The sequence below is a fragment of the Patiria miniata genome, unplaced genomic scaffold, assembly GCF_015706575.1.
Source record: "Patiria miniata isolate m_02_andy unplaced genomic scaffold, ASM1570657v1 HiC_scaffold_3, whole genome shotgun sequence".
Classification (NCBI taxonomy): Eukaryota; Metazoa; Echinodermata; class Asteroidea; order Valvatida; family Asterinidae; genus Patiria; species Patiria miniata.
In genome coordinates, this window is record NW_024037069.1 from 26,704,634 (window position 1) to 26,721,965 (window position 17,332).

General features: G+C 39.6%; 1 protein-coding gene across 1 annotated transcript in view; it reads right to left on the minus strand.

The window, feature by feature from the left end:
* Nucleotides 1-8,607, minus strand: part of LOC119738843 (ATP-binding cassette sub-family A member 3-like) — a 60,812-nt gene extending 52,205 nt beyond the window's left edge. Inside the window, exons 1-3 of the mRNA XM_038213814.1 lie at nt 8,070-8,607; nt 3,577-3,650; nt 1,851-1,882 (exon numbers count right to left, since the gene is read on the minus strand). Of these exons, the coding sequence (XP_038069742.1) occupies nt 1,851-1,882; nt 3,577-3,650; nt 8,070-8,126 (163 nt within the window). The 5' untranslated portion in view covers nt 8,127-8,607. The remainder of the gene's footprint in view (nt 1-1,850; nt 1,883-3,576; nt 3,651-8,069) is intronic.
* Nucleotides 8,608-17,332: the final 8,725 nt, after the last annotated feature.

Below are 17,332 nucleotides of genomic sequence, written 5' to 3' on the forward strand. Positions count from 1 at the left end.
GTAGTAGGCCTTTAGGGTGAAGCATAGCTTTTGTACCCCAACCTGTGTACAAATACTATTTACTTGTAATGAATAGGGACAAAACGCAGGGACAAACAGGAACATAACAAACAGGAGTAAAATAATTATTCATCAGACATTATAAGAGTTAAGCAATTGAGTTTTCATTTTTTTGGTGAATGTACATAGTTAACGATGATTTAATTGACTTTTAAAATTAATGTGACTTTATGGGAATGTGTATTTTTTTAAGTTGATTGTTTGTGTACACTGTTATGTGTTTATTGTCTTTTATGTATGCTGGAACCCATGGTAGACCAGTGGATTCCATTGAATGGGCCACCCAGTTGAAATAAGAAATAAATAATAATAAAATGAATGAAAACTCCCAAAGATATTGTTGGTTGCGTACATGTACTGTATGTATCGGTTTCACACAAAACAACTAAGACACATTTTATGATACTAGTTTTGTGCAGAACATTTTAAATCTTATCCAATGTAGCTGAACATGTCAAGAAGCTGAGGAGTTACTATGGAGTCTCTGAACGGCTCAGTATTTGAATACATGTGCTATGCAAACATACATTCTGTGCAAAGTTGTTGTTTTTTCAGTCAAAATCAGCCAAGTGACTGTTTTCAACAGTTTTAAGAGCTCCCACTCCCAGCGGTAGGTTTGACTGGCTGTGACTATTTATGTAACTTGATACAGCTATGCTTTGACCATACATGTAGGCGATTGGTTAGACAGCTGTGCCTACCACTTGCTTGCTTCTGTCTGTTGATGGAATTTGACTAGTCACAGTGCTTGCTTACAATATTATGATCTGACTGTTGGTGACTAGCCTGTGTAAAAGGTGTGGCAGGGAAATTAACTCAGGAAACAATTTATTGTCTGTTTAAAAATTGTAATGAGCAGAATGTACATGCCATAGTTAAGCTTGACATTTTGGGAGATTTTAAAAATATGTTTAATGGCATAAGACAGAGGTAAAAAAGAAAGGAATTTGGCAGATCCACAGGAAAGTTGCATGACTGTTAATTGGGTTGATAATGTCATCTTTTCCTGGTAAATGTGTGACTGACTAACATGACTTAGGGTTATTACATGTAGGGTTGGGAGGCAACAAAACATTACTAAACACAATATGTCAGGGCCAATTGCAGCATGTTTGTAGTCTATTTGGTCCAAGCTTCACCATTCAACCTCAACAATAGTGTGTACATTTCATAAAATATTCATGAGGAAACTATAAAGTCTTACAGCAACTTGCATCATGACTTACCGTAAATTAAATACAGGATGTTACAGCACTAGTATTAAGGATCTTCCCACAAGATAAGACAAGATGTTTATGGGCTATAAACATGTACTTACCGTATGTAGCTAAGAAAAATTCAAGGCCAATAGGACTTTTTTGAGTGGTTAGGCAATGGAAACAATTGTGGTACCGGTACATGTAGGTCTACAATGTATACTGTTACTCAACCTACCTGGATTTATTTGAGGCCCAATTGCCGAACTCACAACTTTGTATTGTACCATGTTTTGCCAACAAAATTTTAAAAAAGTACATTTTGAAAAAAAAGGAGTCTTCCCTATATGCAAATTTTTGTTGCATAACTATTGGTTAATTAGTCAATTGAAAATGTTAATAAAAAAAGAAAAGCATTAAAGATACACTAAGGCAAACAAACTTAAGTGCAAAAAATAACAGAGAAACATAAAAAAAATTTCCTACCTACATGTATATGTGCATGTAATGTTCCTACCTGCATAGTTTTGGTCATTACTGTAAACACACATCCCCCCAGCCTTTAATCAACACAATAAAGCAATCAAGACTTACTGAAACAGAGGTCTTCTGATCTGATGAGAACTCTACAGAGAGATAGAAATTAGGGAAAACAAAATGATCAGTATGCAGTGTATACAACTTGAAAGCATGCTGAGTCATGAGTTTGAGCTTTGAAAAAAAAGGGTAGCCAGGAAGAATTTTGCAATGGATTTGGTAAACAAGTGAGGTTACCAGTGGCCCCTCTACAAAGCTCATAAACATACCAGATCATGGAGCGCTGTCTCCAGGGTGTATATTTTATGTTTGTCAATAAATGATTTCTTTTCCTTTCTCATTTTCACACTAATGGGGTAAAACTGTGATTTGAGAGAAAGACACTGGAGGGCTCAGCGCAGTAAGATATTTTGTTGAGTGGTCGGGTTGTAGTTTAGAATTGTTCTGATAAATCTTCTTTTTTTCTTTCTTTCTTTCTTTTTTTCCGGACAATTCTCAGCGGGTTTTCTTCCTTAATGCTAAACAGTGTATGATATGAACTTTAAACTTTCAACATACCGGTATATTGACCCTCATCCCCGGTGGTGCATATTACTCTGACGTCACGATGACGTCATTGGGTGTCAAATTACAAGCGATTAAAAATTTCTAGATTTAATCTTTGAAAATCAATATAAACTCAATATAAAATCAACCATGAGAGACCTGAACTTGACTTTTGCGGAAATTAAAGAATAATCCAGGATCGTTATCTCGTGTGTGCCTACCGGTAATTGTGTGACCCTTCCTTCTGGTCCAAACCGTAAGTGCCTTATAATTTGAAACTGGAAAAAGATGTGAACTTGCTTTCAACGATGTGTACTCGTTAAATTCGGGAATGTATCATAAGTGGAAGGTCTCAAACCGGGTATTTCAAAAATACATCACGAGCCCACAGATTGACAGCGATCCGTGGCTATGTAGAGCCACGTTCACAGGTCTAGCACACGGGGTGCCAGAAGTAGATCCAGACCCAGATCCGGATCACTTCCAAATCTAATAGATCCAGACCCAGATCTGGATCACTTCCAAATCTAATAGATCCAGACCCAGATCCGGATCACTTCCAAATCTAATAGATCCAGACCCAGATCCGGATCACTTCCAAATCTAATACAAATGTAGATCCAGACCCAGATCTGGATCACTTCCAAATCTAATAGATCCAGACCCAGATCCGGATCACTTCCAAATCTAATACAAATGTAGATCCAGACCCAGATCTGGATCACTTCCAAATCTAATAGATCCAGACCCAGATCCGGATCACTTCCAAATCTAATAGATCCAGACCCAGATCCGGATCACTTCCAAATCTAATAGATCCAGACCCAGATCTGGATCACTTCCAGAATCTAATCAATTTGTACTTGTACCAAGGACCACCCCTAAAACAATTTTCATGAAATCCGTCCATAATTTTTGAGTTAAATCTTGACAGAAAACCAACCAATTACAAACCAACGCCGATGAAAACATTGTAACCTCCTTGGTGGAGGTAATAAATAATAATGTTAAAGTGAAAAAAAGAAGACAACTTTTTGAAATATTGGGAGGGGGGTTGAGGTTAAAATTAGAGTTACATGTAGAACTTTCTTTATGTTAATGAAATGAACATTCCACAATGACTTGAACTGACTAAGGTTACCATTAATGTTCATGTGTAATTAGTTGCTTTGTCAGTGAGGTCACATAAATGGCTTGCGAGACATGGACAGCAAATGATATCTTTGTGACATCTCACCTTGCGAGCAGAAGCAGTGCTGTGGCAAAAAATGGCAGCAGCAATTCGAATGTGGTTCCAATGGGACGTCGGATCTGCAACATAAACATGATAGAAGAGTGGATTCACAAAGCCTTTACAAATTAGATGACTGACATGCCAATTAATGACCTACATGTTGTCATATATAGTTTACAAAAAGTACATGTAGTTAATGTTCACTATTATAACAATTGTACATATTGTCAATTTGATTATGTGATCAATAGCCTAGATGTATCATCCTTTATGGCAGCTTTGCAATAATTGTATTTAAAGCTATAGTCCATCATTTGCAGCCATCCAAAAAGTAACTGACGTAATTATTGTGGAAAAACATACATGGTTGAAAGATAGTAAGGGAACTAAACTCCCTGTAAAATTATTCTTTCTGGCATGCTGTCATTTTGAAGAAATCAACGAAAAAAGGCCTTTCCAATGGTGCGTCTTAAGACGCACCGTTGAAAATCTCCGTTAGTACATGTAGTTCGGTTTTTTTATTTGGCGAAGCGCGCGCTGGCGTTGACATGACGCACACTAGCGCGCAGTTACTATAGTTCGTCGGGTCAGTGCGCGACATCACGTAGCTGCAATCGGCTCAGTGAGAACGTGTCTCGGACGCTGAATTCAGGCCCAATTTTAAACATGATTCAGCAACTTTTGATTTGAAATCGAGAACCTAGAATGTTGTTTTTCTCCAAATATACAGCTGAAGCTGAGCTGAAACTTCATCAAGTTAGTTGTTCAGCATCCTTCTAAAAGGTTGTGAAAACTTTTGTTGCTTCAAACGAATAAAATGCACAAAATTATAAATGATGGACTATACCTTTAATTAACAATACATATGGCATTTCTCAGACACTGACAGGTTTTGATTTTGTGTCCCTCAGGTGTGATAAATTTTGTGTCCCTCACATGTGGTAAATAGCATTTTTTGGGGTCTGATGACTGCTAGATGGTTAAAAAAGCCTGTTTTCGCAACACATTATTACATGTAAGATTGTGATTGCGTAGCTTACGTGCCTCTCTTCTGTTCTAGCTTTAGAGTGTTTTTATCTTAGTTGTGATTTTTCTTTTCCTCAGTTGCAGCAATCAAGGCCATTGTGTAGTTACACTCCCTTATCCTAGAGAATATACATTTAGTTGCAGTTCTTCAAGTAGTAAGCCAGGTCGGTATTTCAACTGCCTATGCGCACAATGATGTGGGTCACGGGTCATTCAGAATAATCCAACGCTCACCAAAGGCGCATTAACACCCAAGGAGACGGTCCATTGTACATGCTGTATTGTCACATCAGCAATTTTATCCCGAATGACCTTTGACCTGGACTACTTCATTGAGATACCGAACTGGCTTATTAGCAAAATTTAACTATTGTGGTTACAGGGCACTGTTTTGATTTTTTTAGGGAACTTTTTTGCGTAAAATGACAATGCAAATCCCAACATGAATATAAAAATTGCCATCACCATGACGCACCGTAAATGCGCAAAACTGCATTGATTCGCATGGTTTGCAACTGAAAAATGTGTAAGAAAATTGCATTTCTACCGAAAGATCCTGTTCAAAATTGCCAAAAAAATATGGTTGTTAAAATTAAAGAAGTTCAGCTTACTTTAGTTCAAGGTCCAAAAAGAAAGAGGGACCCATTGCTACAATGGCCACAATCAAAACTACTAGCCCGAGTAACTTGGACCAAACTTATTGCCTTATTGACATTTGACATGGTCTGGCAACAGCAGGGAGAGTAGTTACGGGCCCCTCTTTAGTTTCGATCAAATTAGAGTCAAGGGTGCTTTTTATTATTCAAAAATGACCTTGACCCTGACCTCTATCTATGACATGTACATGTACCTGCATGTTCTTAATGACGCCAACAACGTGTGTATGTAGTTTGGTAAGTCAAATTAAACTTGGATTTTGTTCTCTTTTATATACGGAACGGAACCAGGCCCGTAACTACACTATACTATAGCCGACAGCAGGGCCCAAGTTGAATGTCCGCCATCACATGGCTTTCAAATAGGCAATAATTAACAACCTTCAAATTGCAAAAAAAAAAAAAAAAAATCAGATTTCAACCTCAAAATGGCCACAGAATTGCTAGATGAATGCACCCCTGTATTAAAATTCCCATAGACACCATTGCTAAATGCCCATACATGTACTTCAAAATTCTTTTAATAAAAGTACAGTAGGCCTACTCAGAACTCTCACAGGTATTTAAGCTGCACAGAAAAATGATGGTCAACATGTCATCTTTCATTTCTTTTCATTTTTTGGTGGGTTGACCATTGACTTTTCGAGAAATTCTCACCCAAAAAAGATGACCCCTAATTTCCCATCAAGTAGCCATCTTGAAAAACGATCCCTCCACAACATGGCAAAATAGCGCCACTTTTGAGCCCAATTGCATCCAAAATGCTCAGAATTGGAAGCCCCAAGTCTGGGCCAGGGTTCATTGCCATAAATTATCTCTTCAATTACCCAACTTAACTACGCTCAGAACTCTCTAATATAGAATATTTTGAGGGTGTAACATTTATTCATGAGGTCGGATGGATTTAGGCCTATTTACCGGTGTGCACCCAGATACGCCACCTGAATGGTACAAAAAATGTAAAGTTCACTTTTTGTCCAAATTGTACATAAGTAAACCTTAGTACAGGTTAAACACTGATCTGTAATTGTATCTCAGGTGGTGTGTCTAGATGTATTCTGTGGTTGAAATTTTGATATGCAAACGTGTACAAACGAATCTGGAAATTTCACGAAAAATAGACATCTTAAAAAGGCAGCACTTTCTTATTAGCCTATGAAGAGGGTGAGTATGCTTCTAAAGCAAATATTGAACTACAAACTAAGCCTAAATGTGAAAATCAAAATTTGACAAAGTTCTACATGTTTTTGTACATGGTGGTGGAAGTGTGGCCAAACAGCAATGTCAGTGATTTTCATCAAATTTGGGAAGTTTCCATACGGTACATCATTTTCATTTGCAACAAAAGTGCTCAAAATCTTAACTTGGCCGCGCCGGCCGGTGCTTTGAACAACTAACCTGATTTCAACTTCGTCAATCAATTTTTGTTTTCAAGTTCAAACATCACCATTGAGAGATAACTTGAACCTCAGTTTAAAAGTAAAAAATATTAAACAAAGTTCTTTTGAAGGCCCATCTTTTAAAAAAAAGTGGATTTTATAAATCATAAATTGTTGCGAATTGCTAATGACCATGATGACCAGGGTTGTTAATAAAGATATTGTGTACTAATGTCGAGCGCAATTTGAGTCCCCCGGCTCCCCCGCGCAAGTTTAAACTTGCGCGAGGGACTCCCGAAGCACGCAAATTACACTGCATCATTTTAATTTGCGCGCGCACGTTACAACTTGCGCAAGGCGATCGCAATAATTGAGAACCTTGCGCAAGGGGACTGGGCAAGCAGTCATAAGCACGCTAGCGGCAATTGCTTGAAAAGTGTACAAAGTTCCTGAAGTACCGGTACATGTAGTTCAATTATGGAGACCAACTTCAAGTTTTTTGACTTGTAAAACAAATTAGCATTTTATTTATATTCTTAAATGTAAATAAATCATAATTTCCTTTGTGCAACCCGTTGTTATTTGTTAACGTAAAAAGAATGATAATGATCCCTTCAATCGGTCAAGTTTTGACATTATTTGCAAAATGCTTTAAATTGCATTACATGTATGATGTACTGTACAATAAAAAAAGTACTTAATCTTAAAAAAACAAAACACTGTTCATTAAATTTCATTAATAAATTAGCTAATTTAATTGATTTAGCAATTAAGTGATTGGACGGTACAATAATTAATATTCGCTCGTACCCCCTGCCCTGCAAACAGGACGCTGGGAAGGGCTGATGAATGCTCTGATTGGATAGATTTTGCATGACCTGTGACCTGCATCACGACCACGACCCTGCAAGGTTTGAAACGGCCGTAAGATTGAGTCATTCATCACTCTTTTATTCGTGAATAGCAGTCGTGGAAAGCAAGACAATGCACCAGACGAAAATTGAACCCACTAGCGGCGCTTGAAAGCGGTGTGGTACCCACATACACCCGTACATCGCGCAAACTTTTTTCCGATAATCATCACGTGATGCATTCATTTGCATAAGTGGAACTGGACAGTTTTTATGGACAAGCCGCCGAAATCTTCAACGATTTTCACATTTTTGGGGGGGGTTCTGTTTCAAGTCGATCATTAGCTTTGTGAATGACTGCTGAATGGTGTAAGGTCTGTCCATGGAATCTGGGGTGGGATTATAGAGGTGAAAATGGACCATTTTTGTAGAGGCCCTTTTTTTAGGGTCTCTTGCTACAAGTACCAGTACACACTCTAACGAATAGGTTATGTCTCCAGTGCTACATGTGAATGAATATGAGCATTGTCAGCTGGAGTTACTCAAGCTAATAAAGCCTGATCTGAAAACAAACTTCATCTCACCTGCAAAATAAAGTTCTTCCAGAGAAGCAGACGAAACTGCCGTCCTTTCTGTCCCATGTTGAAAAGCAGTATTCAATACAATCACAATGTGCTGTGAAATTCTATGATCATGATATGCAGTGCAGTGCAGCACACCAGAGCTGGTCGTGCAGTTTTCTGACGATTTCTGACCTGCGCTGAATGCAGTGCACGCAGATATCTCGCCTAAGCCTACACGTTATGTGCACACTGCACAACGATAACCATGAATATAACAACCAGACAACGGAGTGACTGATGGTGGTGAAAGTTAATATTACACAATCATGACAAATGTCAACTCAGAAAGATAACGATAACCGATTAAACTGATAATCCATGCCCATGTACATGTCAACATCCAGTGATCGGCTACTGATGGTTCATGTCAGCAACATCGTCCAATGACGTTTTTGATCACACTAAATTTTAGTTACTGTTACTGTTAGGAGTTAAGCAACAACGATCACGAACGATCGATATCACACAATGACATGTATCATGTACCGAGCCGGCGCGATGGGTGATACCGACAGTGATAGGTACATGTACGTCGATCAGGTGACTAGGTGCGATGACGTCTTCAGATTAAATTGGGCTATCGGGAAGGGCGCCGCTTACGGTAGGTAGGTAAACGCGCCTGCTGCATGCTACGCATTGTAAAAGTAATGCGAGCTGGATTTTCATTGAAGAAGTAAAAAAAAAAAAAAAAACGTTAAAAAGACGGATACACCGGAAAATGATTTTAAAAAATAAAGGAATGAATGATGAACGAATACATCAATAAAAGGGGGATAAAAGTGAAAATAGTTGTACATGTATTTGTTGTACCCTAATGTGGCGAGGCCCCTAACGTGGCGCACTTTGATTTTTCGCCTGTAGCGCGCGCCTAGCTATAGAGCAAAAGTTTTAACTGAAATTTCACAGACAGTGAAATTTCAGCAAGTTCTAAACACTCCCGATCATCATAAATCACGAGTTTATCTACCCGTTACAAAGGTAGAAGAACAATTTATTTCGGCGTGATTTTCCGATTTTATTTCGAAGTGCACAGTGAACCCTTTAAAAATGTCCCGCAAAATAAGAACATTATTTTCTGACACACTTCTTGTTGGGTATGTAAAGTAGAGATAATAATGGTTTAGCAGAATTTGTCAACCTTACAGAAATTTAAAAAAAAATTTGGAATTTTCCGCGATTTATTCAAGTGCGCCACGTTAGGGAACACTCGGCCGATTTTGTGCCCAATTTCCGGACGCCGCCGTTTTTGAATTTCGGTTTCAATTTCATGACACCGAAATTGTTCACAGAGGTTAAATAGCAAGCTTTAATAAGGTAAAAGTACCAGTATTTCACTGAATGAATTTCGGGGTAAACGTCGAAGCCACGTTATAGGGAACATATCTGTATCTACATGTATATTTGTATACAAAGGTACTTTGCAGCAAAGTCTTGGCTTGATCTTGATCTTGAATGATATATAGCTGATAAGCTCCTACAGGAACATCACTTAGCTTTGAAGGGATGGACATGCTATTGACGAGTGCTAAGGGGTCTAAGGGTATCACTGAATTGATTGGTGTCTCCTATGCCAGTAATGTGCTGAGGGAGGCCGTTCCAATCCTTGCTGGTCTGATATAAGAATGAGTGTTGGAGTCCTTTGATATTGGTGAAGGGCCTCTGAAGGTAGATGGGTTTTGAGCGTCTCGTTGTTATTTCTGGCTGCCTAATGATTATTTCAGGTGGAACTTTAACGTCGATCTGTCCATTGAAGATTTTGTGGAAGTTTGTGAGGCGCTGTACGTATCTCCTATTTAAATTTCCAGGGTGGGTAATTCCAGTTTTTCAAGAAGAGCAGTAACAGATGTAGAATTGTCCCAGCTATATGTGTTAGTGATGAACCGGGCAGCTCTTCGTTGAACCATCTCAATCTTCTGTTTATTGGTGGCTGTGAAGGGATCCCACACTGATGAACAGTAATCGAGATGAGGATGGACTAAACTTTGATAGGCTTAGAGTTTGACCTTGGGTGGGGCTGGACCTAAGTTGCGTCTAACTAGAACGGCGAAGCCGCCATGGCTCGCTGTCGAAGGCAGGAAGGGAGGCTGAAGGTAGGGTTGGGGGATGGGCATGATGGGGATCAGGATTCTCGTTGATGTGCCAAGGTGTAGGGGTCAGTTTTTAAATGCCAACATAAAAAGTCAACAAATGTCCTAATAAATACATGTACATATATTTCCATTTATACATGAAAGTTTTCCATTGTTAGGGTATTAAGTTCCCAGTTGTGGATCCTTTTTGCAGCCCCCACAGAATCTTCTGTCCCCATACATGTATTACCATGGAAGAACTACCGGTATTGTGTAGTCCCCACAAATGCGGAACATGAATGGGTATGTACATGTACATGTAGACGCAGCATCATCACCACATGCCTCAAACCTTACCCCATCCCCGCCCTGCCCCCCCCCCTACCCACCCCAACCCCCTACCCACTCCATCCTCCCCCACCCACTCCCACCTCATCACCTACACATCTCAACCCCACCCAAACTCCAATCCCTATCTCCTCCCCCCACCCCATCACCTACACATCTCAACCCCACCCAAACTCCAATTCCTATCTCCTCCCCTTCCCCCACCCTCCCTTCCCCCATCCCCCTACTACCACCTACCCCATTCTCCCATACCCATACATCCCCACCCCAACCCCTACTCCAATCTCTGCATCCCACCCCCTCCCCCACCCTCCCCTTACCCAACCCCTACACCCACCCACCCCTACACATCCCCAACCAAACCCAAACCCTACTTCAATCCTATATCCCTCCCCCTCCCCCACCCCCTCCTAACCCAACCCCTACACCCACCTACCCCATCCTCCTCTACCTGTCTCCCCTACCTGTCCCCACCCCACCCCTACACATCCCCACCCCACCCAAACCCATTATTCCAACCCCTATCCTCCCTTACCCCATCCCCACCAACCCAAACCCCTATCCCCTACCCCCATCCTCCCCAACCAATCCCTACCCATCCCTACTCCAACCCCATAAAACTAAAAGATCACACCAGAAGCACATGCACATAAGTATACACATGAATGCTCCCCCAAAATGCATAGTGTACATGTTATACAGGTATATACATGTATACATGTACATGTACATGTTCTCCCACTATTACATACATTTAACAATTAAAAACTGTAACATTTTCCTTAATTAAAATTCCTCAATAAAATCATAAAATTAACTGCAATGAAATGAACCTAATTGTAAGTTATAGAGATGATGCATGTAAACTGCATTTTTTTTTACCAAGTTAGCTAGAACCAAAAACTTCAACATTTTTATCTGAACGCGGACGTCCGGACGTTCGTACGCCGGACGGACGGACGGACGGACGGACAGACGTACGGAAATCGGTATTACATAGGCTCGCATCTGCTTCGCAGCTCGCCAATAAAACCAAGCATGCTGTTAGCTTTAGCTGTGACTGCATTGATATGAGTATTCCATTTCATGTCCGATGAGAGGTGCCGACGTCCGGTACTTGCGGCTTTTAACTGATTCCAGAATGTGATCAGAGAGCTTGAATGAAGAGTGGATGATGTTTTTCTTACTGGTGAATCTGAGAATATTGCATTTTTCTGGTTTAAATGACATCTGCCAGCGCTGCTCCCACTCCTCTAGTGTCTTCAGGTCTTCGCAGTCAGATGAAGATGTAATTTTGCGATAAATGACACAATCATCGGCGAACAAGCAGACATTCGAGTTCAGTCCTTCGGCAATATCGTTGATATACTAAAAAAGAGGAGAGGGCCCAACACAGTGTGCCCTGTGGTACACCAGATGAGACGTGGACTGGTTGGGAACTGACTCCCTGGATGACAACTGTTTGCTCTCTTTGGGTCAGTAGGAAGCTAGAAATCCATTTATGAAGTGATCCATGAATGCCAACATGATGAAGTTTCTTGAGCAGTCTCTAATGCGGTAATGTGTCGAACGCCTTGGCGAAATCGAGCACAATAGCGTCAACCTGGCTTCGGTTCATTGCAGAACAGAATATTATTGTGAACTGTGGTGAGCTGTTGGTTTTCACAGGATCTGCGTGACCTAAAATCCATGTTGAGAGTCATTTAAAACATTGTGTTTCTGGAGATGTGACATCACATGACTGTAGATGACATGTTTGAGGTTAGAGACACTGGCCGGTATTAATGATCTGTTCTGCTTCCCTTCTTGAAAATGGCAGAGATGTTTGCCTTCCTCCAATCAAGTGGGAGTGTCCCGGTTTTGATGCTTTGATTGAAAATGGCCGTCAAAATGGGTGCGATTTGGCTGGCACAACTTTTCAAGACAAAAGGGTGAATGCAGTCTGGTCCGGGTGCTTTGAATGGCACAATTTTTCAAGCAGTTTTTGAATGCCAGCTATACCTATCTTCAGGTCTGGGATTTGAGGAAGTGGTTCTCTTTTCGATGGTGGGAAGGTGTCTAGTTTCTTCCGTGTAAACACCGACTTGTACTGTCTACTAAGGGCTCACCAATTTGTTATCAAGAAGCAGAGCTGCAATTCCTGAGGCATCTTTCCTTCTGCTTTTGATGAAGGACCAGAACTTCTTTGGCCTAATAGAGCGTAGAGATTCAAACACCTCCGTAGTAATGTATTCTCTCTCAGCCTTTCTAGTTTCTTTCTTGGTGGAGCGCCTCAGGGATTTATATCTTTGCCAATGCTTGGTGTTGTTTGTTTGTTTGTTTTGCTCTATACAATGATCTGTTCTTCCTCCGGACTGTTGTTTCAGTGGTCTATTCATCCAATGAAGATTGAAGCGGGAACTTCTGATGGATGACGGGATATGTTTATCAACTGCAGAGTGTAGAGCCGCTTTAAACATTTCCCAGTTACCCTCAACTGTTCTTGAATCATGGTCATCAAGGAAGGAGTTCTGGAAAGACTGCATGTCCTTTTGCAAGGCATCAACATCTGCTTTGTGAAAGAAAAACACTTTATGACGGGTGCTCTTCTGAATGGTGGGTCTAATGGAAGGCTCCGCTGTCAGGATGGAATGGTCAGATACACGTGGTAAGGTTTTGACCGGTGGGATTGAATTAGGATTAGTCACAAGCAGCAAGTCTAGGATGTTCATGACCCTTGTCACTCTTGTTTCATGAACATGGTTGACCTCACTGGCAAGCTGTGTCAATGAAAAGTCGTGGATGATTTCAAAAAGTTGAAGACACACGTTCTGTGTACAGGCATTCAGCTGGTGGTTTCCTTACGGTCATGCTCCAGTTCACATCTGGGACGTTGAAGTCACCCCCGATCCAGATTGTTGGGTTCTTAGATTGATTAATCTTGCGCAGTGATTCGTGCAGCTTTAGGAGAGGCTCTTCTCCATGGGATGGAGGACGGTGGAAGACACATACAAAGAGAGGTTTTTGGTTCACAAGCTGAACTTTGACCAACAGGAGCTCTGCATCTACATTAAGGTCCTGCATATGCGTAGCAATGATATCATTTCTCACGGCAATAAGCACGCCTCCTTTAGACTTTGTGCCAGGTCTATCTTTCCTATAGACAGTGTAGTTTGCAGGGAAACATTCACAGCTGCCTATCTGATCGCTGAGCCATGTCTCTGTACCAAGAACTATGTGAGGGTTCTCACTATTGACTTTCTCTGCCACTGTATCTGTCTTCCCCCAAAGGCTTTGAAAGTTCATAATTAAGAATTTCAAGTGTCCTATCTTACGGGTCTTACAACGCTTGTCTGCATCAGCATCAGAATTTCTTTTAAAGGCTTGCATCTACGTGTATCTCTTCTCTTGTTGGCGAATGGTGACGAACTCATACGAGGGGAGGAGATATCACTCTCAAGACTAAAATTCGAATCAGAGTCGGTTCCATTATCACTTGGTCACTCATCACTTATGTTAGACAACGATGAAAAGGAATTTTCATGGATGAAACTATGAGAAGACCAAAAAAAACCAAGGACTGATATTTGGGATGCCACATTGGTCGCATGTCCAAGAATAAGATGGATGTTCTTGAAGCTACCCTGGTAAAAGATCAGAAATAAATAAATAAATAAATAAAGGACTTTGTACACCTCATCACCCATGTCAATACACGGCTTGTGATACCAACAGTTACACGTGTCGCGGCAAGAGCTTCCTGGCCCCACTTTGCAGCCTTTTGACAGATTCTTGCAGGGGTACTTTGGCTTGTAAGGCCCAGGATTAGGATGAATGTCTCCCGCTAGTGACAACGTGGCATATGTTTGAGCCACAATAGTAAGTTTACAAATCATGGCTAAATTATTTGATGAAGGGTGGAGTACTATAGGTTTTCCCGGACAATTTCGGAAAATACGTACAAGAATTTGTAAAAGAAGCTTTCGTTTTTGTGCGAAATAGAATGAACGTTCCAAATCCTTGTTTCAATTTAACAAATGATAATTCTATTTCCATGAAGGTGCATTCAATCGTTAATAAACAGCGTACGATTTCCCGAATGTGCACTGAATTTGGTACATTGACATTTCATTTTAGCGCGAAATCGAAGGCACATCCGCAATCCTGTTTTCCTTTTAATTTATCATCAATCTATTTCGCTAATGTGCATCCGATTTCCCGCGCAGCGTTACTTAACGTATGCCTGGTCAAGCATTGGAATTCATTTATGTGTTCACAAAAAAAGCATATGAGGAATAATGGGATGAATGATTGAACTTTTGAATATTCATGATGATTGATCTAAACCAAGTGGTGCAGTCTTTCAAAACATACCAACTATTGTAATAATAAAAACCTAAGAGGAAGACAATCGTTCTTCTTTTTTTTTGCTCAGCATTTGCCACAATCGCATCATATAATCAAGCAATCGATTTGATAAAATTAGAGAAAAATACAGAAACACATTAAAATAAATTAAGACAAAGAAACAACCAAAAAGTTCCCCGGATCCCATGTAACATGACACGTGATGTTTCCCTTTACCGTCCCAATAATATGCCTACAAGATTATTTTGATTGATTTTATTTTGGTGAGATTTATATCTTTTTAACATTTCATTTGCCTATTTCAAATAGGCCTTTGTGTACATAAGAGCAAACGCCTTAATGATCAATTAGGCCTACAAAGCTGTATCATGATTTGTATAGGCTGTAAACTGTATTTAAATTGAAAGCATACTTTGCGAATTTAAATAATGACAAATGAAAAAGTCTGTACAATTCAGCCCGTGTCACAATAACAAATCGATTTTCTGCGAATTGGATTGCACATTCGTAATAAACGGCAACGCATCCGTCGAACCGAAAGCCTAATTACGTATTTGGAATCCTTTAAATGAAACGTTATGCATATTCATTTATTTGAATGATGCAAAATGAAATCGAATGGTAGTTAATGCAAAAATGAAACCCAGATATACGTTGTTCTCAAAATCAGCGCCAAATGGAATTTATGTTTTGCAAATTCAAATGTACATTTTCCAAAGTTGTCCGGGAAAACCTATATTATAGTTCCTAGGAAGAAATGTCGGCTTGATGTTTAGTAGTCCGGTCAAATTGAGAACAAAACAGGGCCTGACCTAGAACAAATTGCAATAGAATTTAATTTAATGCTATAACACTAAGGCAATATCGCTATAAAAATCTAATTTCATCAACGGAGTAGAAAAGTGCTTATATTTACTTTTTCGCTACTAATTTTCATCATACGTAAACCTTGAGCCGTATAAAGGGCGTCATGTTTTTTTTGTGTCAGTTAGTCGTCAGAAAATCCGTTCACATCACGTTCGTGAGACACGACTGATCACTGCAGATGACTTTTTTATGTCCACCAATTATTAAAATTTATGGTAATTTGCACTGTCACCAAAAACTATAGGATATTTTCTTTTAAAAAAATCAAGAAATTTGAGATTTTGTTGTGCCCGAATTACCCATTGCTTAAAATAAATCACTTTGTGCTCAATAAACCATTTGTTTGTTTCAGCGAAACTCTTTTCATAAATAGGTCTATTTGAAACAAGGCCGGGCCGCGAATTTTTTTCTCCCAAACGACATCCGCATATGGGTGTACGCTATGGCGTTTTGGACTTAATTTTTATAAAAACATGAGAAGAAAATATGAAATGTGAAAAAAAAGTGAATTTGAACGTTATGAAATTCGGACTTTATTTCCCTTTAAAAAAAATCCTCCAAAGCCTCAGGTTAGAAAAGGAAAACAATTGGGTGCAAAATCGAACCCGCAACCTCGCGGTGCAAAATCCTGTCCTTTATCGACTGAGCTGTCGCACTACTCGCCTGTAGGAGGCGAAACAAATAATTATATAACTGCGTGCGATTCATCAAAGTATCGGAGAGGGCGCTAAACAATGTATGCGGATGTCGTTTGGGAGAAAAAAATCGCGGCCGGGTCAATGATTTTACAAAGAGACCATTTAAAGTTAAAATTAATTTAAGTGTCTACGCCAATAGGCCGGAGTCCAATTTTAATTATTAGGGAAAATATCCGAAATCCAAGATTCGTGTGTTCGTTTTGTCATGAATTTAGATCATAAGCTAAACTTATAAATAACCTATACATTGTGAAAAAAAAATATGTATACTAAAAAAACCTTAATGAAGACAAATTAACTGGATTAAAATCTTGCAGTAAAAATTTAGCTGAATTCTGGGCTTTAGAGAAAAGAAATATAGGCAGTGTGGCAAGTGTATTACCTCTACAAATAATATACGTGCCCCCAGATCAAAGCCTTTTATGGGGGTATGGACCATGCCATTGAGATCATTTTTTTTGTAAGTAATAAAAAACAACGCGAGGTCTGTTCCATCCAAAAACTAATTTCGTCGGGACTCAAGTATGCTTTTCTGGAGTTGTGCATTTCACTCATGGTAGTACAAGAAGATTTCACAATCAATTTTCATACCTCGATCAGGATCTTCACAATTCAGCAGTTTAAATTACAAAATGTACTGATGAAAAATGTGTGACGTACATAATTATGCCAAGCTCATGTACAGAACATGTGTTTCTCATCAACCTCATAGACATTTTTGTTTTAATTGTGATCTAGGTATTTTGAGATGTTTTGTTTTATTATATTCATGTACTAACAAATGTACTGTAAGCATCACAACCCGAGCCCAATACTTCCTGAATGTTCTTAACCGAATCCAACAAATTATTTTCAGGCGCTCAATCAATAGTCTTTAAATAAAGATTTTTCGCTT